Source organism: Atheta coriaria, unplaced genomic scaffold (assembly GCF_025399875.1).
Source record: "Atheta coriaria isolate IRGN ID8LTWV9N9 unplaced genomic scaffold, Caltech_Dcor_3.1 hic_scaffold_5_pilon, whole genome shotgun sequence".
Classification (NCBI taxonomy): Eukaryota; Metazoa; Arthropoda; class Insecta; order Coleoptera; family Staphylinidae; genus Dalotia; species Dalotia coriaria.
The window spans coordinates 5215115-5239666 of NW_027045447.1; the positions used below are offsets into that span (position 1 = coordinate 5215115).

The 24552-nt window shown below is 37.8% G+C and overlaps 2 protein-coding genes and 3 non-coding genes across 5 annotated transcripts; 3 read left to right on the forward strand and 2 right to left on the reverse strand.

Moving 5' to 3' along the window:
- The first annotated feature begins 8054 nt into the window (after positions 1 to 8054).
- LOC135791841 (fork head domain transcription factor slp2-like) lies at positions 8055 to 10095 on the forward strand. Its single transcript, XM_065302397.1, has one exon. It carries the CDS (start codon positions 8175 to 8177, stop codon positions 9207 to 9209), a length of 1035 nt encoding a protein of 344 aa, XP_065158469.1. The 5' UTR covers positions 8055 to 8174; the 3' UTR covers positions 9210 to 10095.
- Positions 10096 to 16314: 6219 nt separating this feature from the next.
- On the reverse strand, positions 16315 to 16387 carry TRNAR-ACG (transfer RNA arginine (anticodon ACG)). Its single transcript has one exon. It is a non-coding gene; the product is annotated as a tRNA-Arg (tRNA).
- Positions 16388 to 16422: 35 nt separating this feature from the next.
- LOC135792252 (juvenile hormone acid O-methyltransferase-like) lies at positions 16423 to 17988 on the reverse strand. The gene is made up of 3 exons (XM_065302870.1): positions 17409 to 17988; positions 17025 to 17290; positions 16423 to 16945 (listed from the first exon to the last, which is right to left on the reverse strand). The coding sequence occupies exons 1-3, from the start codon at positions 17729 to 17731 to the stop codon at positions 16761 to 16763; spliced, it is 774 nt and encodes a 257-aa protein (XP_065158942.1). The 5' UTR covers positions 17732 to 17988; the 3' UTR covers positions 16423 to 16760.
- On the forward strand, positions 16652 to 16723 carry TRNAD-GUC (transfer RNA aspartic acid (anticodon GUC)). The gene has a single exon. It is a non-coding gene; the product is annotated as a tRNA-Asp (tRNA).
- A 6441-nt stretch (positions 17989 to 24429) lies between the features above and the next one.
- TRNAY-GUA (transfer RNA tyrosine (anticodon GUA)) lies at positions 24430 to 24519 on the forward strand. Its single transcript is given in 2 exon segments — positions 24430 to 24466; positions 24484 to 24519. It is a non-coding gene; the product is annotated as a tRNA-Tyr (tRNA).
- The last annotated feature ends 33 nt before the right edge of the window (positions 24520 to 24552 follow it).

A 24552-nucleotide genomic window follows, 5' to 3' on the forward strand; every position in this document is an offset into this window, starting at 1 on the left:
TTTCGAGAATTGTGAGAATTCCTTCAGATACGGGTTTCTGAAAGCTATAGGGGGCACAATTATTAGGTACTTATTATAAAAATATATAAATTATTAAAATCAAATCTTTAGATAAAGTTTAATGATTTTTTTAATTTAACATAATTTTCTTGTCAGTGCATAAATATATTACAAAAAGTGACTGTATCTAAACTTGAATATAGATAATGTAAAAACAGAGTAACCTATCTGATAATCTATTGTTATACTCTGTCTATGTTCATTTTTGTGTCCAATATTAACGTTACCCTCGTAGGTACATTTTACTATTGCTACCTAATATACAAACTACAAACAGCAAGATTACAACATGCGATAGTGCCGTATTTGTGAACCGTTGATCATATTCGTTTCGTATTGAGCCATGTTTGTTGCTTGTTGTTTGTAATGGCAGGGCCCATGCACACAACACAACATGTCCTAAACCAAGGGCTAAAATTCATTCATTTCACATTTCACCTAATACGAAACAGTAGCCATCAAGATTGTGATTGGCATCTGTAAATAAGCAACCCAATACTTTGTTGTGTGCCATTGTTGCAGAATGTTTGCGCCCGACGTTAACACAAAACACTATCTTAAACTATCTATTAGAGTATCCAATTACAGATTTTTTCGATAAAATAGAAAGCTGGTTAATGTAGTTTAATGTAAAAGAAGTTTTTAAAGGTTTTACTGATATTTAAGACTTGAATATTGAAGATGAATGAAGAAAGAATGTTAAAGATTGCGTAAACCACAACTATTGTAATCCAATTGGGCTAAAAATGCGCAACCAAAACGTCTTAAGGTCTTATCAAATTACTCTTTATTTGGTGATCTATTGTCAAACAAAGTAAGGTAAACGATTACTTAAGAAAATTACTATTTTTTGGGTAATTTTTTACAATGTGAGGAAAAAGTGTAACATCTGCAGTTTTTATTGAAGCGAAGTAAAGCAAATTCAGTCTTATGATGAGGGGCTACCGAAGTCCTTGCACAAGTGTGCAATTGGAAGACGTCCTACGGCCAGCAAGACCTTGGATGTTGCGCTGAAACACACTTGAGATCGGGTAAAAAGCCTTGACTCCTCGCTGAGTCAGAGCGGCACAAAAGGCTTTTCTTCTTATTACTCTCGTTACCATATCCACATGCAGGCGTTCGCATGTACCTACAACCTACCAACACCGTACAGGGCGACATGTTCTATTCAAGCGAGAAACACGCCAGACAAGTCACTTCCTACTTGGGAGCTTCGGATACACTTCCAACACTTTTCCTTCTTTTACGCAAGGGGCGAAAAAATTCTATGGAATAAAAACCTCTTGAATTTTCTAGAAACTATTTTCTGGTAATTATTAGATATTATTTTCTAAATTTGTGAATCAATTAGAACTAAAATATTAAAAAAGTGTTTATTTGGTTGCATAACTTCTATGTTGCCAAATAAGATATTTCAATCATTTCCGGCTGAAAATGAAAAAAAATGCTTTCCTTTCAAGAAACATATTCAACAATTAATATAAAAGGTGTGTTTACGTTTCGGCATCGCTTGATCTCGCCGGAATCGTCAAATATTCCAATTCACATTGCATGCGTATACAAAATTTCATCTATTTGATGTTGACGGCCTTTGTATTTTCGTGTTATTATTATGATCAACATTTCTTTGCAAATGCGCAGTCGGCACTGCAAACAGAGCAGACACAATACATCGATAATATTATGTTCGTCCGCTGTTGTTATTTGCGCATATTTTGCAGCGCACGCAATAACAAAAACGTCAAGTCGCAACAACACACGCACAGGTTGAACGCTCAAAAATGCTAAAGCAAACACAACACACACAGTAAATAGCTATTTATTTCTACCAATAGATTGTCTGATCCGAAATGCGCTCACATCAAGCACACACGTTCAAAGAATACTACAAACACAAAGCGCACACAGAAGCCGACGTCGGCCAAGTCAAATGCCGCTCAAAAGATTTTCGTTTCCAAGTTGTGCGTAATGTTCCTAGGTCCATTTAACCTACACCTACACCTAGCCGAAGACGCAGCCATGCATTATTATGTTATTCCAAAACATCACAATGATAATTGTGCGCTTTTTTTCCTGTTATGTTTACCTTACCGGCGGTACATCAAAGCCTGTGGAGGCTTCAGTAGCGGCGGTTGTAATGTCTTTATTACAAGTTCAATTCGGCGACAGGAAACCTCAAAGGTCTAAACCTATACCACCTAAAACATTAAGATTTTCACATAGGCCACCTAAATGCAACTAATCTAAGACGCTTACGAGTGTTACTGGTCTCTGTGACATTAGAAAATTACCGAAACGAGTGCGTTCTGTAATCTTTGCCGGCTTGTTAGCAGATACTCTCAGAGCACTCTTGGCGAATGGTTTAAAAGATTAGCATATGTGTGGTTTGTTATTGACAACCCTTGATGTCACCAGCGAACCCACACACGTTGCCCACTCGAACACCCACCGCCATGCTGTGGTAAAATGCCTCCATTATTGAGCACGCACTCAAACGCACCAGAAATTCCGCTCGGCGGTGCGTTTCGAGATTCTGCGGCAATTAACGCGTGAAGACATCAAGGATCAAGGGTGCTTTTGAACTCTACCGGTGTGGGCACGGGATCTTAGGTATCAGTTGCTACGACTAGGGTGGTTTCAACTAAGAAATCTCATATCTGTTGATTGTTCCGATATTGTTTTGACGTAAATCACTTCCCCGCAAAATGTTCGTTAAAATAATTCAAAGAATTTTGTTAGATGTGGAAATTATTTATACTGCATGCTTGTTCATTGATGCATCTTGATTAGAAGAACATTCAACGACCATGTAGGTATTGGAAGATATTGGGATAACGTCTGGTAGTCGGGTTCGTAATTAATAAAAAGCCGCCGTCGTCGGTCGTTCGGACTAAGTGGACATTTGTGAGGTCCATTAAGATGTTTGTCGGTTTCAAGTCGGAATGTCGCTTCTCTAATTTTCCGTCTTTTAATTATTAAAAATTACGTATTATACAATCAATATTTTAATGAAAAATCACCCATCTGTTGAAAAAATTTCAACGTCCAATCATTATTTTAAGAATTTCGTAAAATTAAAATTAATGAATATTGGAACCCGCTACTGGCATTTTGTTTCGGGGTGGCGCGACATTAATTTACAAAAGCATGTTTGAGATTAAATCTTCGTTTCCAATTTCGATATTTATTTACCTATCTAGGTACATTCCAATGTTCTGTGCATTCGTGAGATTTTTAGTGATTTTTCTTTCCGTTTGAAATCATTTGACACTAATAACTCAATCTACGCAACTGCTACTTAAGTAAAAAATATAAAATGCCGAAAAAAAGTAATTGACAGCTTACATTTTTATTAGTAGGTAACCTGAATCTTCTAGAACCTAGAAGATCCCTATAATATGACTTAATTTCGAAAAGTTTTTTCATAGTCGGCTTTGGCTCAAGTTGAGTGATAAGTGTTAATAATTATCTATTGTCGTAAAGTTTTCGGACCATTTCGGCACGTCTAACGCGGCGTATCGCAAAAGAAAAGTCAAAAAACGCCGCCTGAATATAGGTAATACCCATACGCCCTATTTGTATTCAACATAGATGCGCAGGTGACTTAAGTCACATAAATATCACCCGGATTCGCTATTGTTGCGCACGTCAACAGCGGGAAACTCAACTTGGATTCATTTTTGGAAAATGCACACATATATCAACACCACTATGACTACATTGATTCCGACATCCAGCAAAACATCACGACACACATCGTAAATTTCCAATTTGGCGTCGCATCATTAGCAAACAACTCCTTTGGGGATCTAGGCTTACCTACGAGTATTCTTAAGTATGCCGGCAATGAAAATCTAGACATCATAATCGCGAGTTCTTCGTTCGTTAACGGCGAATGCCTTATTATTCGATATTCCCCGACGTGCGGTTTCACTCCGGTCGAGTCATCCGGCTGACTAGTCATTTGTATTTCTGTGTGTGATCCACCACATTAGACACATTAGATGCTTCGGCCTTACAGAGGTGCCGCTCGTCCTTTGAACTCGGCCCGACGAATCTCGACGTGTTAGCCGGTCGTGGAGTCTTCCACGCCCATGGTGTATTTTTCGACGGCGCACAACAAACATTTTTTGGCGAACGTGATGACTTTACTAGAAAAAGCAAATCGTGTGATTAATGATCGCTTGGTTCTTTGATTTGTCTTCCTCCCAAAGGGGCCGGTAGACCACAGTGTAAACATTTCTATTGCACAAACATTATCACCGAGGAAGGTAATCGTAATCGTCCGTTCCATGTAATTCTGTTAAACTTTGCAACGCGCGCTTCTCGGTAAATTGAATTACCCGTGTCCGACGCGTAGATTACAAATTTTTAAAACATCTTAACTTCTCAGTAAAACTCAGTAGTAAAATACAAAAATGCGCTTACACGTTTCGATCTGCTTACGATTAACTGACGGATTTGATTTTCTCGTTTTGCAGCCATCTGAAAAGTTGAAGGGGTTTTTAGTCAAAGGGTTGCGTATTTCTATGTCTACTTGCAATTGCGTTTTGGAATATTGTGATTATTTTGAATGGACATACTCGGCACGGATAATCCACGCGGTAAATCCATGCCGACGCTTTGTACGATTCAATAATGGGTTTAACGTTGTACCCACATTTGGTGGGCGCGCACGCCCCGCTCAACGTGAATCGAATTGTCCGTGTTGTTGTCGGACAACAGGACCTCCCGTCTCGCGGCTTGGCAAATCCCCAAGGATAAATATCCTCGTGTTTGTGGATCTCTAACTTGGGATAAACAAATTCATTTCTACGAACGAATAATACTAGATTATCTTGAAAAATTTGCAACTCAATAGCAATGATATTTTTGAATTTAAAATTGAGAAATCAAAAACGTTAGGGTAAGGGTAATAATTGCAGAAAATATTTATCGCTTTGTGCACCCTCGAATATGTGACCATGTGACATGCAACGTGCCTCTTCTTATATCTTCATTTGCGCTTTGCTATTGTGTCAAAAATCGAAATCACACTCGTACTCAACTTGTGATTGTGTCACTGTGTCACCATAGGCAACGCGCAGTGAGTTCGTGTTCCTGCATCCAAACCAAACCAAACGGTTCCCTCTTATTATTACCTCTAATCTCACCCCAAACTTAAGGGCCGCAATCCTAATAATCCAGCATGTTTATAGGGGCCCGAGTGCGGATTAACACGCATGTTTAATAAATAGCCAGATTGGCAGCTGGTCCACGACTGGGGTGACGCTCGCAAACAATCACAATCGTCCAATTCGTTTTTCAAATCATCTAAGGTACCCAAACCTGGCATACTTTTGTTTGTACGATTGGGTACCATTGTTGTTGCAAACGATTTGTAATAATATCGATGCGCTTTTGCGGCTTGTATAAATAACACTCGTTTTGTTAGCTTTGGCTTTATGTATGCCAAACGCACGGGCATGGAACAAGGAAACAAGGAACCACTAACGGGAACTAACGAACATGGGGGGTACTGGTGTGTGTGCTGAACAGTGTTCAGCTAGTTGGCCAACATACACCACCAATATTTTCATATTGTGCGGGGTAAATCGAGCCAACACAATTTTTTGCATTTTTGTTCCTTTTGATCATTCAATGCAATTTTCTATATTGTTACTGCAATCAAGCGTGTTGAATGATTACACATTGTGGCAAAACGATCGATTTTTGATCATAGTGAAAAAGTGTCAAAGTGAGATATCCAAAATATCTGTATAAATAGCGTTGACATGTTTTTGTGATGTTAGAGAAACATGTTTCTGATGGCAGCACTAGTCATTGATGGAGTGGATACGAAATTAAAAGTTTCTGAAACATCTCCCAATGGTAATGCATCATCTCAACTAGACATACACAGCTCTACTTTTAATATAGATATTTCTTCCACACATTTCTAGGATTCCATTCTTGTCCCTTCTTTTCCTTAGTGTTAAATGCAAAATTTGTGTAGGTCTACATAGACCTTTGATGGAGAGGTCCTAGGAGACTTAACCCTTTCATAGCAAAACTCTTCTCCATCATGATTTTATCAAAATCATTCACAACTTGATCAAGTAGAACCCATCAAAGTCCCAAAATTGAAGAATTAGTTCTTTAAATAAGTAGTGATTTTTATTGGATTAGTCTACTCCACTCCACTTTGATACAAGGTGTAAATTTAATAAAAGAATATATTGAATACTAGTCTTAGCAATATCTATTGCACAGAGGTGCTTCCCTTGTGGCGTTCTTTTGTTTGCTAATCTAGTGCCCACTCGAATGGGATGTGGTGACGAGGCGTCTTCCTGTCGCTCAACACAAACACAAAAAAATCGCGATCGTTTGTCTTTTCATCTCGCTGGGATGCCTCCACATGCAGCGGCGTGAAAAAAGAACTTCCTGCAACACTTTTGTCTTCAACGAGTGTCGTGAATAAAACAATACAGCTCGTGCCATGCCACAATAGCGCGGCAACACTACAAAATCATCTCAACGTTCTCCATCCCTTTCAAAATTTAGTGGCATTGGAAAAAAACTGATGATAACTTAAAAAAAAACGTTCGTGATTTTAACATTGAAACGTTTCCACGTGGCAAGATCACTGAGGACCTAATGAAAAGCAATGGATTAACATTTTTTTAGATTTACAGAGGTATAGAGGTCTAGTTAGTGTTCCGTTTTTTCCTCAAGTGCCCATTTTTTGGTATTTTAGAATTTAGATGATATCGTAATATATTTCAGGGCAGCTGTTTCAAAAGCTTCCAACGCGCTTGGTTACCTTGTTATTCTTGAAAATCGTAGAAAAGCGCACACTTCACGTTGATCGCATTGAAGCGATAGGCTATTAGGAACTGCAAGCGCATGTGCATGTGCACGAAATAAAAGGTAAACCGCATATCTTCTGCTCGGTTGATCCGGCTCAATGAAGTCATCAAACCGCGCCGTTTCGGTTGCGTCCGTTTTGTTAGTCTCGACGGAGACGACATCGCATTTTATTGTGTATGTGTAAGCGTGTGTGCGATGTGTGCACGGGCGGCACCGGAACGACCGACATATTCATCATGTGTGGACGGGGCACGCATCGAGAAATCAGGATCGTACAACAATAGACCTTAAATATGATTTATGGCGTATTTGTGGTTGTTGTATGTGTGAAAGTGGCAAAATAGGGGGATGTTGACGCTGTGCATGCATGTATATTACAAATTTTTGCCCTGTGTCGCTACATGTGTTACAATATCATCAAACAATCAAAAACATTCAGCAAGCAAGTCAGAATTACGTTGTCAAAACGTCAAATGGTCAAGAATTATTTCCTTTCAAAGTTTAGCATTTTACCAAATTCTTTCCAATCCGTTTCAGACCGACGCTCGTAATCGGTGTAACGAATTGCTTCAAAAAATACTAAGCACTGGTGCTACCAATGTTAAAACTTATTGTTGTAACATGAAAAGCACCTCCGGTAAAAATTACAACTCAATTTCTTATTGTTCCTACCCGCCATCATGTTTCACCTTTATTCAATTGTTTTGTTTTGATCATTACGTGTTCGTTGTTTTTGCTGTTAAGACTGTAAATGCGCAATGCGTGTCTGGTTGCTACACGAAACAAATTTTTTATTTCATTATTCGTTTACTTGCAAGGAGTGTAATTGCGTATGTGATGTTGACATATGTGTGCTATGTTGGATATGCCCCACCTTGCCGTCGATCGGTGGGACAAGTACCGCCTTTTTTACGGTTTAGACCGCGCCTTCTCCAGCATAAATCGGCCGTAAATATTGAGTACAAACAAGGCGCAAACAAGCGAAAATAAACACCGACTCTGCTCCGACGTGGGGCTAGGACCGTGCGTGCCATTGGCTGAACCCCATTGGTGCACCGAGTCCAAAAGACCCATCCCATCTACGTTCGAGGCGAGTTTATATAACCGTCGACGGAAATTCCGTACGGTTTAGTCGCTATTGAGTACACATATTGAATGCGCCGCGTTGTAGCAATCAAAATCAATCACGTCGCGTTCCTCATTGAGGGGTGAGCTCCGCGAGTGATAGGACCCTAGATATCATTAGTTGATAAAGTTCAAAATAAATGTGTGATAGTAATGCAAGAATGGTACAAGGAACAGTGATGACGCATACTCCGATCAAGTCGTTTAGTATTAACAGCCTGCTGCCGGAAACATTATTGGACGATGCACCCGCGAGTCCTACTGATGAGGCGACTCATCTGAGTGAACCCGAATCAGACTCCGATTCGGATTTGGACGTGACCGGGACACCTCCGCCTTTAGACTGTTCAAAAAACTCAACTGAAGAGAAAGAAGGTGAAGATGGAAAAGAATCTACGGATCCTAAAAAGACCAATGATAAACCTCCATATAGTTACAATGCGTTGATCATGATGGCGATTAGAAATAGTCCAGAGAAACGTTTGACACTCAACGGGATCTATGAATACATCATGAGGAACTTTCCATACTACAGGGAGAACAAACAAGGCTGGCAGAATTCAATCAGACACAATCTAAGCCTAAACAAATGTTTTGTCAAAGTACCACGTCATTATGATGACCCTGGTAAGGGTAACTATTGGATGTTGGACCCAAGTGCCGAGGATGTGTTCATCGGTGGCACGACAGGAAAACTCCGCCGTCGGTCAACAGCAGCGTCTCGTTCACGACTCGCCGCGTTTAAACGATCCATGGTTCTCGGAGCCTATCCCGGCCCCTTTCCTGGATACAACCCGGCACTAATGGGGTTGTATCCTAATCCCGCACTACTTGCGGCTACAATGTATCAGAGATACAACCCGTATCTGCCTTCGATGCTGCCGAAGCCCACGCCTCTTCCGCCGGGCGCCGGTTTTGGTTTGGAGCGTCTCATCGCACCGCATCAAGCGGAGGCGGCGGCTGCAGCATTCATGCGCCAACCAGCGCCCGCCGCCCCATTTGAACTGTATCCCGGTCTGCGACTGCCTGGCCATCCGCTGCATCATCCTCTCCCGCTGCAGCTCTCGCAGGGATCCTGCTCCAACAGTCCGGAGCCGCGGCGGACGCCGGAAGGTGCCTCGCAGCAGGCGCAAGGACTACTCAAACCAGTGACTGTGATTAGTAGACAGAGTTAGAGACTAAAACGTGAAATTGCATCTGCAAGAAAAGCAAAAGTGTAAAAACAGTGCAATCAACACTATAACGAAACAGTCGCCGTCACAACGGTAGTCCGTTAATCATCACGTATACGCCATCGATAAGGGTATAAATTAATTGGAGGGACGCAATTTACGAGCGCTCGGGTAGCAGTTATTTTATTAATTGGTCAGCACTTCACATTTCACGCTGACCTCGTCGCTACTTTCGTTCTTTTTTTCATAACTATAATTGGAATCCAATTATTTGCCTTTTTTCACCGTTTAAGAAAGGATACCTACATCATACATCATAGTGAGAAATTATTTACATTACATGACGCCAATTAGTTTAGTTTTACCTGAGCATTAGCAAAGACCAGCAGCATATTAAGGAAATAGTTTCCGGTTTAACCTGCACACAAAACAAACGTTATGCTTTTTCTTAATTAACGAATTGTGCTGAAATTAAAATTAACGTTGGAAATGCATATTTTGCTCTTTTCTTACATTGTGCAGCTTGATTTATGCGATTATTGTTGAAGAAACATGTCAAAAATTAACCGAATAGAAACGCACTGAATACAAAATGTAAAATCATACTAGACCGCACCTTTGTGAACAATTAAAAAAAATCTATTGGTCGTTGTGTGTGTGTAAAATGCTATAATTAGTGGTATTTGTAAACAATGTAAATATTCTGTACAAAAAACTTATGCTAAAACTGTAAAATGATGAATGTGTGCGTTTGTGTATAGATAGTGTTACTATATACCTATCTACATACGAAATTGTTTTTAGTTTTAATTACTTTTAGTATTTATTGCGCAACAAAATATGTGTACATATATATGATGGAAATAAATTTTATCCTCGTCAACAACAATTGTGTATTATAATGTTCAATTTCTGATATCTACCTATAGATTTCAAGAGTAACAATAGATTGCAAGATTAAATGGTAGATCATTGTGTGATTGGTAGTTATGTGATAGATATGTAAATGTAAATGTTACTCTTGTTAATTGGTAGAACTGGTACGCGCTAATGAATCCAACCTATTCCAGACTCTTCGCGGGCATTTCACATGATTGCTGTCTGTTTATCCGCTTTATTTGAAATTTTTATCGGTCAGATCTTAAGCCAGACATAATCTAACGTTTGAATCAAATTTGTTCAATGTATGGTAAACCATTGCTTATAAAATTATTTTTGCTTGCACAAAAATGTAGATACTTAGATACCTATTACCTATTTGCATGATATGCGCACACGTGTATGGCTTCCCGAGCCCTTGTTAATGACATCTAAATATTTAGCAAATTTAAAAACAACGTCAATCACTCAACATTTAGTACCTAAGGAATTCGTCTTGTTTAAAAATTATAACAGACAAAATGAAAGCGAATTATTTCGGTATCCAATTATTGAATTGTTTTTACTTTTTCTAAATTTGTTAAATTTTCCAATCAAAATTGTTTTTTTAACAAAAAATAGTTTTTTAATTGAGTTTCCATTTTTCCCTCTTGGGTAATATTAATACGAAACCACAACTCATTCGATTATGTTTATTAATTTATGCAAATGGCATTAAAAGCTCCTTCGCTCTTTTCCTTCAGCGTCCGTCGGCGTCCTCATCGGGCCGTGGCACAAGGAAAAAAAAAACAAGCACACTCGCGGGTGCGCGCATCCTTTGCCCGGCCGCCGTTTTTATTCGATCCGAAACGATACGTTACGATAGGATGGATCCGCGATGGACAGATATTGTACTCTCGTAAAACGCACAACGCACCACATAAAATACTCCGGCGATGTTGTAAAATGTAAAAGACGCACACGATCGTGCGCTGACTTTAATGTTGATGTTGATGTTGGTGATGTTGATGCTGATGCTGATGATGTTGGAGGATGACGATGCGTCCCGCGAGTGGAGCGAAAAGCTTCTACACACGATGCCGATGTCGGTGGTTATCCATTCCGTGATCATTCAGATCAATCCACTAACAATGAGTGACAGACCAAAAGGCGCCGACGGTGCGCCGAATCGCTACAAGCTCGCACCGGGCCAACCTGAACGAAACGCGACGTCTAAATCTACATACCATCATTTTCATCTTCATCAGCAACTTCATAAGATGAAGACATCTTAATATTTAGTAATGGCAAATTGTTTGAGATTATTTCTTATTTCTCACAAACAACTCATTTCAACTTAACTGAAGTTAAGTAAAAATTGTTGCACTCAAAAGTGTTGAGTCAATTTATATTTTTTTTGTAATCTACGACGGGCGGTCGCGCCTTCATCTAAAGAAACACGAATTCATATTTATATGCATGTTTCACTTCTCTTTTTTTTTCTTCTTCATTGGAAGAAACTAACCAGCTAACGTTTTTCGTTTCTTGAGCAAGCCGCTGATGTTGAATGTGAACGTTAACCGTGAATGTGCTAATAAAGTCGTTGTTTAGCGCGTCGGCTGTCCACCGTCGGACGGCGCGCGCGTATAAAGTAGATAATTGTAATTTATCGAACGACTTTTATCCAAGTACCAACCAACCGAAGATGGCTTCATCTGGTGGCACCGCAGCGGCATAACGTGCTTTAATAAGCGCGCTTGTAGTTTATAATATATCAGGCCTATCGCCAGTTCATAATGCTAGCGACGACAAGATACCACAAAATACAGCACAACAACACGACAACAAATCTCGCGAATGCCGCCGCTCTGCAGGAGTCGTCGACAGAACGTGAAGAAGCCGCTAATGTATTCCGATGTCGTGTAATAATCCTATCTACCTACGAATAATGAAATGAATCGATTTTGATGTCCGGCGTTATTTACGGTTGAAACTGTTAATTATACTGCGGGTATAATTAATCAGTCTTCGATGACGATCAAACGCAATTATCAAAATATCACACGTTTCAAAATAAATTAATTCGTTAAACTTTCTGTTTTGGATACTTATTAAACATTTAATTAGTGCTGGAGCTTGATTATATTCGGTCGATGTATTTTTTATTTTTTTATTTTTTGTAGATTGTGATGTGAAATGGAGAGAAATTTCAAATTTTTATTAAGATGCCAGTCTGGTTGGTTATGAATATGTTTTCGTTAATAATGCGTATTATGAGAAAAGGCATCGGCACGAAAAGCGCCGACAAAAAGGGCTCGCACGAGAAGTACGGCGCAGTGCACACACGTAATATTTATCGAACCGATGTCGCCTGACATTCGGAATCCACTAATTCCCTTTAATACGATGCCGGCCCGCTGTCCGAACGCATTAAAAATTATTTCGATGCGCACGACAAGCGGTTCACGTGCATATTTATATATTTAAGTCATCGACTCATGATTCCCAAGATCTCTCAAGCTGCATTTAACAAACGCGATCGTAGATAGCGCATGCATACAGCAAATAGGTTATGTGTGCGTTTATTTTAAGGTTAGAAGCGATATTTAATTGATTGTTTACACTGGCAGAGCAGAAAATGATTTCATTTGTTTTATTAAGAGAAGCCGCACGAAGAAGGGTCACGCGCCGCAGGCGAAACCACACGCTGAGCAACAACATCACACTAAATGATTAGTTGGCTGATTGTTTTCCGCAGGCTGCCAGCAGACAACCGCCGGAAACCACGACCTCCTGCTGTGAATAAAACAACACCTAATTAACACTCGCTGTGGTGCTGGTGGAACCACCAATGATGCATAACTGTGACCACTGTAAACACTGTCAAATGAAACCCTTCCGAGTGAAAACAACACACAAATTAATTCTTCGCGAATAATCTATGATGGAATCTTTTCTCGTGGGACCACGCCGGAGGAAAAATATTTCGCGGTGTTGAAAGAATAAAAAAGTATGTAATATGTCATTGGTTGAGCGTTGAACATCTTGTGTTGTGTTTTTTATGTTCTTCCTTGTTTCGTGCGCTGCACGAACGAACGGGTGACGAGGTGAAGTACATGTTGTGAATGTTGTGATTTCCGAACACAAATAGAGATTAATGATCGTCGGCTTACTTGCGTATTCTTGGGTCGTGTTCGGTTTCATTTAGGAAATTCATTTATTATCTCCATTCCACACACATCAACTGGTTCTTGTGAACCAGTAAAACTCAAAATTAAAAGCAAAAAAAATTGATGATGTGGTTATATGCTAGGGATTCGATCAAAAGGAATGTAAGGGTTTAATTTTATGTGTTTGGGATTATAAATTTTAGTGCTAGGTTTATTTAAATATTTATTAATCACGACAGCGGAAAATTATAGAACATTTTCTTTGAATAACTAGAAAGTAGGTATAGTCATAAAATATTAATAGGTACATTTGAACATATTTAATATAAAAAAGAATAAAAATACATTTTTAAGGTTATGTGTGTGTTTATAGGTTAGGATTGTTTCCGCATGCATTTCAGTTAACTAAGGTTAAGTTTTTTACATGTTTTAAAGCAGAACCTTAAAGAAAATGTGAGTTTACCATGGAGTGGATTATAAATTGCAGGTCTTCGCGTTTGACTTCTTGGGATTAGTTCGCGCATTAAAAATTAAGCTTCTAAAAAGCACCGCCGACGGTTTAACAAATGCGAAGTCTTACATCGCGACAAAATGATAAAATGTTTACGGTTTCGAAACTTTAACACAAATCAAAATTTTTAGATATCGAGCAAATGAACAACACGCTTTATATTAAAATTATTAAAATTAAGTTTAATCATCTTGCAAAAACACATCTAAATGGCAATGTTTAACATAATTTTAACATTTACTTGTGTTATTTAGCTTGTTTGCCGCTGTGAAATCGCGTCAACATTTATTTCTCGATGTGTTGTTGAACGAGTGCAGACATACCTATTTAACTAAATTAGCAAAAATTGCCACATACGTGCTCTTATTTATTCTATGTGCTAGCTTAATAAATGTACACACATTCGTCGGTGTTGTCGAAGGGAAACGCTCCACATCTATCTGTCAAGTCCGGCCACAAGCGAATTCGACGAGTTCTTCGATGAACGTGCTCACTAATTTATTATAATTTATGCCCAACATCGGCTCCGGTGCATATAATATTTAATAACAACACGAATATTACACGCGATTCCTGTTATAATAAACTTATTTATTTATATCCAGAGCAGCGTGCGAGTGGAAGTTGGAGCAGGTACGCGGTGCAGACTTCAAGTTTCGCTTCGACGATGGAATCGAACTGGAAATGTGCGCGGACAGATGTTTTTCGTGAGAAGTTATTCGTATTATTTACTTATTATCTAGAATATCTATTTTCCGCATGGCATATTTGTGCAATTGCATGTTAAACGTACCTACATCAAAAAATTATTAATTTATATATTTTAAGCGGGTATCAATATAATATTTCATTTTTTATTGCTAAGGGTGATTGTTTTTATTCATATTAGAATCTAACAAGATTTATGTATTATTTTTTTAAAATTTGATATCGGTTTTTACTTACTTAACTCGTTGCTTTGAATGATGAACCGCTAAAAAGCACATCACTCACAAGACAGTTGAGTTCTCAACCCTCGAAAATCACTTGTTATCTTAGCGCTTTGTTGCATCGATCTTCGACAATCTCGAAAATCTTTTTAAGCCACATTGTCCGCATTGTTGGCAACCTATTTGACTTGTTTGTCCTATTATTGCATATTGTGTAACGAAAATAGTGCGCATAAAGGTCGGATTTGATGAGATTTCGATTCGCGCTTAATAGCCGGATCGCCCATTCTTGTTGCGCTCTCGGCCTTATCAAGATCTATTAGTTCTGATACCGGCTGCGATGCCCGTCGATTGATCATCGAGACGCGCGCGCTCGCGTTTGCATTCAATTCGTTCGTGTCGCGCATTGTGCGCACACCGCATGGCTATTATGCTCTATTGGCGTGCATTTAATGTCGGCCGACACGTGAAAGGTATAATACACTATTTCAACTATTTTGTTGCTAACTCGCCAAGAACGTGAGCGGAAAGATTTCAGACGTGGAGTTGGTAGAGCGTGGCAGCATGGCTGGCGGAAGAAGGAGCGAAGAGGAAGAAAAGCAGTGCAAAATTATTTTAAAAATTACAAATTAAGCAAAAATAAACCAGCAAAACATAAACCTCATTTTTTTTTCTTGAAAATAACCGTAAATTAAAGTTTTTATGTTTGATTGTAATAAAAAATTCATAGATGTCGCTAGAATGCTGGTTGGCGGATTTTTATTAGTGTAAATTCTTCATCTTTGTTCTGTGTTAGTTGTTGCTGGCCAATTCGCAAAGGTATAATAAATATCAGCAAGTTGATTAACTTTTTACCGAGTTCACCACATGCACAAGATTATATTTCATGCGATATGTAAGTAAGTAGTACCTACGAGTTGAATCGAAACGATTTTGTTGTTTACGATATTAAAGGCAATAAAATATCGGCACGCATTACGGGTGTCGGTTGTTGTAGGTGTTGAAAATCAGGTGCATTCGATCGGCGTGTTAAATTTTTCGTTATTTGTTCGAATCTACACATGCGATGGTGTTTTCTCGATAGCGGCACGGTGTATGCGTGCTGCCGTTCTCTTTTTATCGGTTTTATTGTTTCGTTTTACATAAAAACCGATGTCCGAAACATCTGTTCTGGAATGCCGCGATTGTACACATGACCGCGACAGACGATCATGTTTCTTACCTTTTCGGCTGTCCGCTTCTACCCCGGCTCTACTTTATTATGATTGTGAATGCTTAAGTTTAAACGAAATGGGTCTCATACGGTTTTTGTGCGAAGACCGCGCGCGCCGACCGCGAGTTTCGTGATTCGACGTTATTAATACCAACAGAACGCGGTGTTAACATATCGCACCCGCCTGCGGGTTTTCGTCTACCACCCGATGGGAAGACGGCGAGTTATCGGTGTTGCTCAGATGGTGCTACTACTACTAATCGGAGATGGTTGAGTCGGCCGACAGTTCAAATGTTAAACGAGCGCGCGGTCAAAGTGTGAAAATGCACTGGCTGTAAATCAAAGCGATTTAATTTGTTCTTTTCTTGTTGCCTGCATTGATCATGGTTCTGTAAAAATTTATCAATGGGAATAAAAGCAAAAGAAGCGATCCTGCCAGGATTCGAACCTGGAATCTTCTGATCCGTAGTCAGACGCGTTATCCGTTGCGCCACAGGACCTCGTTGATCTTTGGATCAATACTATTGGTCTCCAGGAAAGTTAACGTTGTCATTTATTAAATAATTTTTTAATAAAATTAAAATATTATAATATTAATCGATTATTATCAATGTTTCATTATAATGTTATATATAGCCACAAATTCAATTTGATAAAGCAATATTTTTGTGTAATAGCATAGACTGATATAATTTCTAATAATAGCAACTACTGTTTGTGATAAAGTGGGGGGAAAGGCCATGAAATTACACATAAGAAATAAGTCCTCGGTAGTATAGTGGTCAGTATCCCCGCCTGTCACGCGGGAGACCGGGGTTCGATTCCCCGCCGGGGAGGACTTTTTTTTTATTTGTTGTTAAATTTGTTAATTGTTTATATCAACTTCATCTTCCTGCCATACAAGAAGGTTAGTGTATAAGGCAGAGCGATACCACTTCCATTGCGTCCTATTCGCCTTACATCAATGCGATCATCCATGGACGTCATAAAATCAGTGATAAGGTTATCAAATTCACTTTCCTTAATTTTTATATCCAAGAGATTACTTTTTAGGAAAGCTAAAACAATTGTGTCAAGTAGAATCGAAAATACATGCCACTCAACCTTGATTCAATTTACAAGTATGCAGGTACTTACTTTTGAGTACACCTTTACTAGGGAATATGTGATAACGTTCATAGCATTTGCATATTATGTCAGTAAAATTCGCATCAGCCAAGGCCTCTACTAATGTGTTTTGCGAAATATTCATTGATTTAATTTTAGCTTTACCAAACTTTCCACTATATTTCTCATTTTGTTCCAATGTATTCAAAATGGACAATACTGAATGCTCGTTTAATAAAATCATCAACAAATCACCATTTTTAGTTAAGTGGTCATTCAGTTTGCTGAATAATTTCCTAAAATATTAAATTTTAATACAATTAATAATTAATACCTAATATATAATAATTAATATAAAAATTAATAATAATTAATATTCAATACAATTAATATTTATAGTTTTAATTTACTTACAATTCATCAAGACTTTCATCAAAATAATAAAACGATAAAATATGATCAAAAACACAATCTTGTATTTCTTTCAACTTGCGATACTCCACTTTATCGTGTTCGTGATACTTTTTAGCAAACTGCACCAGATTATCATCTTCTTCAACTCCGACGACTTGAACTTTCGATGGCAAATGCGGCAGCAAAAATTTACCAGTAATGAAACCAGATCCGCAACCAAAATGAAGAACTGTCTCGTCTTTGTAACCCCATTGTAATAATTCCGAATATTCGTTTAAGACAAACGTGATATCCTCCAATTGCCAAGAATTTTTATCAAACATCTTTTTTAAAACTTTTTGAAAATTTTCTTTTGGTTAAATTTATTTTTGCACTGAACACTTTGAACAACAACTACTGTTTGGTGTGAACTAAATGTCCAATGACCGTCTGAACGCAAACAATACGTAGTTTGTTTATTTATTGCGTCTGTTAAATTGACGATGAACAATAACAACGTTGATAATGATGCGCAGCGGTGTTACTGCTCTCATTAGTCGTAGAATTTTGTTTATGAAACGCTACTGTCTCACACTTTTCAGACGCGTAAAACGATCGTAATATGTAATGGAATGTGTGTTGATTCGATACGCATTGATAAGGCCTTATAATATAAATATATTGGTAACTGGAGGACAATACACCTAGTGTTTGCCAGTACAATAAACCATGTTTTATCTTCAACAAATTAATATAAATCAATAAAAACGCACTTTTCGAATCAATCTATTCTATTTTTAATTCATAATTAAACCAACATTACTCAAAAACAATACAGATATGTAAATATGAGTATAAATAAATATGTGACCTCAATTGATTGATTGATTAGGTATATTTTACGTTTCGAAACGACATCGATGTGTAAATTGCGATTTATCTGCAGTTCTTGCTGCACGTTACAAATATTTATCGATTATTATCATTATATGCCATTAATTAAGAACTCAAGCTTTACGCTGACATGCGTAGCGATAATAAATAAATATAAAAGTTGGATCAATCGCACTGAGAAAATGAGATGTCTTGTTATCGCAATATCTGACTTTCACATTGCCTTTTTCAGATTGATAGTTGATGCGTAGAATGAATTGATAGTATTTTAATTATTAAACGTAGGTATTGATTGAAGTTGTAGATAATAATATTTCTAATAATTAAATTTTTAAAAATGTAATTTCTCTCTATTTAAGCCAACAAAACCATGTTTAATTCTTCTGTTAATATTAGTAATGCTTAAGTAACTACCTAAGAGTTTTACAGAAGTATCTTCATGTCAATTACACAAAGGTGTTTACGAATTAAACGTCTTTTCACCTTTGAGATAATCTCTATCTTTACTTTACTTTTGACAAGAAATACATCGGATCCATCCCGATTTGAATAAATCAAGCAAACTTTAAATCGAATCACTTGAATACGATGAATTTTAACATGCTTAGCATGTTGCGTTCGCTTTGAGTACCTACGCTTAACCACACGTTAAGTATTTAAGCAGATTCGGTTTGCTTTCTGAACAAATCCACACATACTAAACGTTAGCAGAAGAAAATTCCGACAATATAAATCACACAATAGTGTTTACGTATTCAATTTACCAAAAAATGTGCATAACATAATCTCTCGAAGTTTGCGTTGAGAATGTTTTCTAACATTAACATGTGATATCCTAACCAATACACCAAACCTTAATAATGGAGCAGGCAAAGTAAATTACGCAATTACCTGAACGTGTGCATTATATTGCCATCGACACATTTACAGTTTATGTGCATTGTTTGTAAACCGTAGCAAATGTTCAGGTTCACACTGAAGATGATAGACTAAAAACAATGAATATTTTATATCCTAATAGCTTTCTACAATATTTACATTCGCGTGCTTAGTAAATATGTTACGACTGCTTCCATCGTGTTTCCGATCATCCCGATCAAGACCACAATACACGTATGCTTCTTTTTTTCATTCCAGGTTCGTACTTTGAAAAATTTACAGTTTAGTATCAATTTACGTGTAATGATTATGATGAATGCGTAGCAAGTCCAGGCCACATGGAGCAATAGGTAATAATCTATTAGAATGTCAATAAGTGGTGGTTTTGGTTGACCAGGCAAAGCCGCGTATGCATCGTGTATGGCTAAAACAACGAAACATCCTCGACAACAGCGTGTGGTGAGCGTGGAAATTCAGCAGATGTCTTGCGGCTCGTCCGCAATCCAACGCGGGTGCTTTACTCATAACATTAGAGACGTATTCGAACCGCACTAACAATACGTTAATATGTACATCGTCGATGATCCGACGGCTCAACCACACCCCGCCCTGGCCGCCTTCTACGATACGCGATAAATATTTTAGGAAATAATTGACGCTTATGTGCGGCGCTCTTTTGACCTAACAACGCCGCTTGGGACACTGGCACGCACGTTTGTATAAGAGTTTTTCTTTGTTTGGATTGCAAAATAAAAATATTGAACAGTTTTTATTAGAAAATTAGAAATACTTAAAGTAAAAGTTACTTGGGTTGCCTATATTCTTACTTTCTGGTAGCTATTAAATATAAATTTTCAATAAATTAAATATTTTATCATTAAAATGTCTTTTAAATTTTCTTCTGTAATCTATTGTGCTCCCGACAATATTGTCGGCACGCTGTTTGATAAACATGAACCTTCTTGAGCATAAATATTACCTACCCCTTTTTCTACACCGCCGACGTTAAGGTTCCTAGCGCAAACCTGCTCCATTTATTCCCAATTCAATGAAATAATTCGAAAGCTTATAAATATTGTGTATAAATAAATTCCGCCCATCGGCATTGTACATCAAACATCATGCCGACAGCCGCATAACCGTATCATATGTCCTTCGATATCAACTTTTCAATTCTATCAAGAAAAGAGGATATCGTCAAGTTCGTATGGTTAGAACCATATTGCTCAATCACAATCATAAGAATTAAGAAAGTACACTCCGTCATACGGAAGGTACGATTCCTTCCGTCGGTGTGTGTCGTTTTACAAAGATGCCGCGCGTTTGCTATTACAAATCGCAATCCTTTGAAGAGGCTGTGTGCACGCCCGAAAATAAGCGTGAAAGGAGTGAATGCAAAAGTAGGCATTACTACTAATCGGTGTAGGCATTCACCTTCAATGTGAGAAGAGTGGATTTGGAATTGAATTATTTAGCGGCATTTTGTTTGATTCACTCGATACCATTACATAAAAATAAAAAAATAAAAAAATAAAAAAAACTGTCATTTTATTATTAATAATATATCTAATAAGCTAACATTAGACACTTAGGTAGGTATTTACTAGTCTATTATAATTCTCACGAATAAACTTTTTGTGCTCACACGCTCACATGTTGCTCGTGCGGATTTATAAGATTTGGTCATTCGGAAGTCCTTCAGTGTCCACTCAACGGGAAACATTTAAGGACATTTTGCCTTCACGTTCAATTTGTCGTGTTCAGTTTACTCGAGACGCACTTAAATCGGCTTAGAGTGTATTCAAACTGACGAGTACTTTTGTAAGCTTGGGAAATTCAACATTTTTTATGAGAACATTATTATTACAATTATCACACTTTTGCGTAATTTAAAAACGTCATAAGTCATTTTTATTCTTTGAAAAATATGCCTATAATAAAAATATTGTAATAAGTAATCATTATTAATTATTTAATTAACATATTTATTGAATTATTGCATTAATAAATATAACTGTAAGTATATGATTTATTTACTTGTTGTTAATAAAATATTCCACATCTTAACATTTATAGGTACATAATTATATTACGCGCATATAAATAAAATATAATTCTTGAATGCCATAAATAAATTCTTTATAAAGCAGATATCTATTCAATCCAATTTACCAATTCTCCAATTTACTTTAAAAGTTTTGTTTCATTCAACTATTCTTAAAATTCTTTTGTCGATTCATTGCCGGCACGTTTCGTTTGTGGATCAAATTGCATCTTCACATCATTATCCGCCCACCAAAAATGTTGGGAGTATCTGATTCAACCCCATTTATAGCTAACCAAATAGACGCTTTAAAACTGGAAGCGGCAAGTGACCTTATTACAGCACCACACGTTCGAGTACATTCAATCCTCATCTGCGAGCGTCCTTCAGTTCTACGCTTACTGCCGATAATACTAATATGAATCGGAATAAGCGGTAATAACAAACTGGATGCATTGTGGGAAGTGTCGGGTTAATCCGTGTGCAACCCCTGTTGTAACCCGTGCTAATGCCGGGAATAAAACTAACTTTAGTGTGCAACTGTGCAGTTTTTCCTTCACTGGTGACTTGTTTAACATTTGGCATTCCTCTCATTTCATCCCTTCGAAACACGATGCGTAATAATATAGCGGTGCCACCGCACAATCAAACAAATGTGTGGTGCATTCGGTTTCACTCTTTTCAATTCACAGAAAAGCTGCAATGATTATTGTTAATCTTCTTGAGTTGTAGGCGCGTTGCTAATTATGAGTCTCTGAAAAAATGAAAAAATTATATTACTATGAAGTGGTTCTGAAGTGTACCTATATTATATCTTGTTCTATTATAAATGCAAAAGTCATGATTCAAGATGGCCGCCAATGACCGACACCGGAGGCACCGGTTTTGAAGCAAACGTCGACACCGTGCATCAACACATTAAGTAAACGACTCATTTGCGTTCCATTTGAATAAAATCCCCACGTTATTTTTCCACCTTACTACTTCTTACCTTCGCAAGCCATCGATGAACGCACACGCATATCCACAACGTAGTTGGTGCTTTGTTTTTTCACCTCCTTCTTTTCGTTTTCTTTGCGGCGGTTTGACGCCTGCAATGAAGGTAGGTAGGCGCGCATAATGAGCGCGTTTCAATGCTTGCGGTTGCTCGGCTTGTCTTTGTCCATTTCTTCGGGTAGGCGAGCTCGGCGCGCTCGTTGGTCGCCGGTGTCGGAGAGGAATGGAACGCGACGCACACGTAGGAAGCGCTCGCTCAGAATATGGAAGCCCTTCCGGTTTTTTGAGCTGTCATCGCTTCGGCTGGCGGCGCTGGACAACTTAATTATATGCTTCGCGTTGCCAGCAACGCCATCAACCAACAAGCGCGCACCGTCATCGCAAACACATTCTACTTCGCGTTGCGAGTGGTGAACAAGTCTATGCGAGCAATATTTTAGGATAATTACATTTTGTGTTGGACATGTAGTTTCTTTTAAGTGCATTGCGCGGAAAATGATGCTAGAGCAAGATTAAAAAGTCATTCTTTCCAAATATTATTGTGCAAATGTATACATTAGATAAAAAATTATTTTTGGTTTATAAAAAGTGTAAAATTTTAAGATTAAGTTAGTTATTGTTAGATTTCCTTACAAATTTATCAATTAAATAAGAAAAAAAATGCAATTTTCAACCCTTAAATATTTTTTTTGTATTTGTACGTTAAAATACGATTTTTGCACATCTGTGATAAGTGTCTACAAAAATGTCTTAATTGTCCCTATAAATTATAACAATTTTGATTTAATTTGCAAGTTTTATGAAACCAACACGCAATATGAGACACTACAAAACTATAACCCAACACAAAAGCTATAATTATTCGAATTTGTTAAGTACACTGATGTGAGCAAGAAAATTACTCCGAACACAATATGCCCACCGCTGTAGGTACATACAAAATGGCGAGAGCAATCAACATGAATTGTGAACACATAACAATAAAACCGTAACAATAATAATTACACTACATGTATATCAAACAATAGCTACACATAAAAGCAAAAAACAAATAAAAAATATGGAGAGCGTGTCGAAACAATGAACTTCTCAAAAAAAATAATGTTGGTGTTCTTATACTTGTAACTAAGTACGTACCTAGTTATTATTTGAATGCTCAACGTTCCAATCAGAACGCACACATTTAGGTGTTAGAGTAATTAAAATGATTATAATGTGAAAACCATTTGTTTCAGTGTAATTTATTACGTGCACGTTTCTAGTGTTCTACATGTTCATTTACATTTCTATTTCCATTTACCTCGCATCGCTATGAATGCATTAAATTTTTTAAATGTTGCACATCAATCAAGCAATGCTGCCGTCGTTTTTGTATCTGCTTTTGTTTCAGTACATTCGATGCATTAGTATGTGCACACACAAAGTTGATAGGTCATTCTTCAAATGCATTTTTGTCTTGCCGAGTGCTGACATGCTGCTGACAGAAAAAAATATCCATAATAATGCGATACATACACACAGATGCATAATGCATCGCGTGTGAATCTAAAAATTATGTATTTCTCGTTTCTCAACTCTCAATGAGCATTAAAAAGACAAGAGACGTTGCGCGCCGGTGTGCCCATTTGCATTGCGATGAGAGGCGGTGATAAACTCTTTGGACGCCTGAATAAAAATGAATAAAATGAAAAATATCATGCTTGGAATGTAAAAATGATGTATCGGTTCGCGGTGCCGCGGCGCAGACCTAAGGAGTCAGGTGTCGGCGAACTTTACGTTGAAATAAATGAGATACAAATAGGTTTATCGTAAGCCACAAGATATGAAACGAGAAAATAAAACCAAGCAGATACATTTGTAACGTTCGGAGCGACGACGCGGACTCCCCCGCGACCTGCGAGAAGTGAGCGGCATCGGATACAATGATTATGGTATAATAACCACCTAACCATCATTTGGTTACGGCGATGGAATAAATTCTCAGCCGAATGTTGCGTGGCATGCCTGTGTTTGTGCATTCTGCCGACGACGATTGCGGTGCCATGTTCAGCATTCACGTAAATTAACTACTTTTCATGCGCTGACAGCGCAACATCAATATTGATGATTTATTACCTGTATTTATCTAAATACCGTTTTAACATAACATAAGTATTAATAATATACATGTTAATCTAGAAAAAGAATATATTGTATTGTTTTGGATGAATAAGCTGCATTGGTGTGAAGCCTTCGATAGCTCAGTTGGTAGAGCGGTGGACTGTAGTTTGAATACAAGTAGGCATCCATAGGTCACTGGTTCAAATCCGGTTCGAAGGAAACTTTTTAATTTTTATTTTCTGTATTTTAATA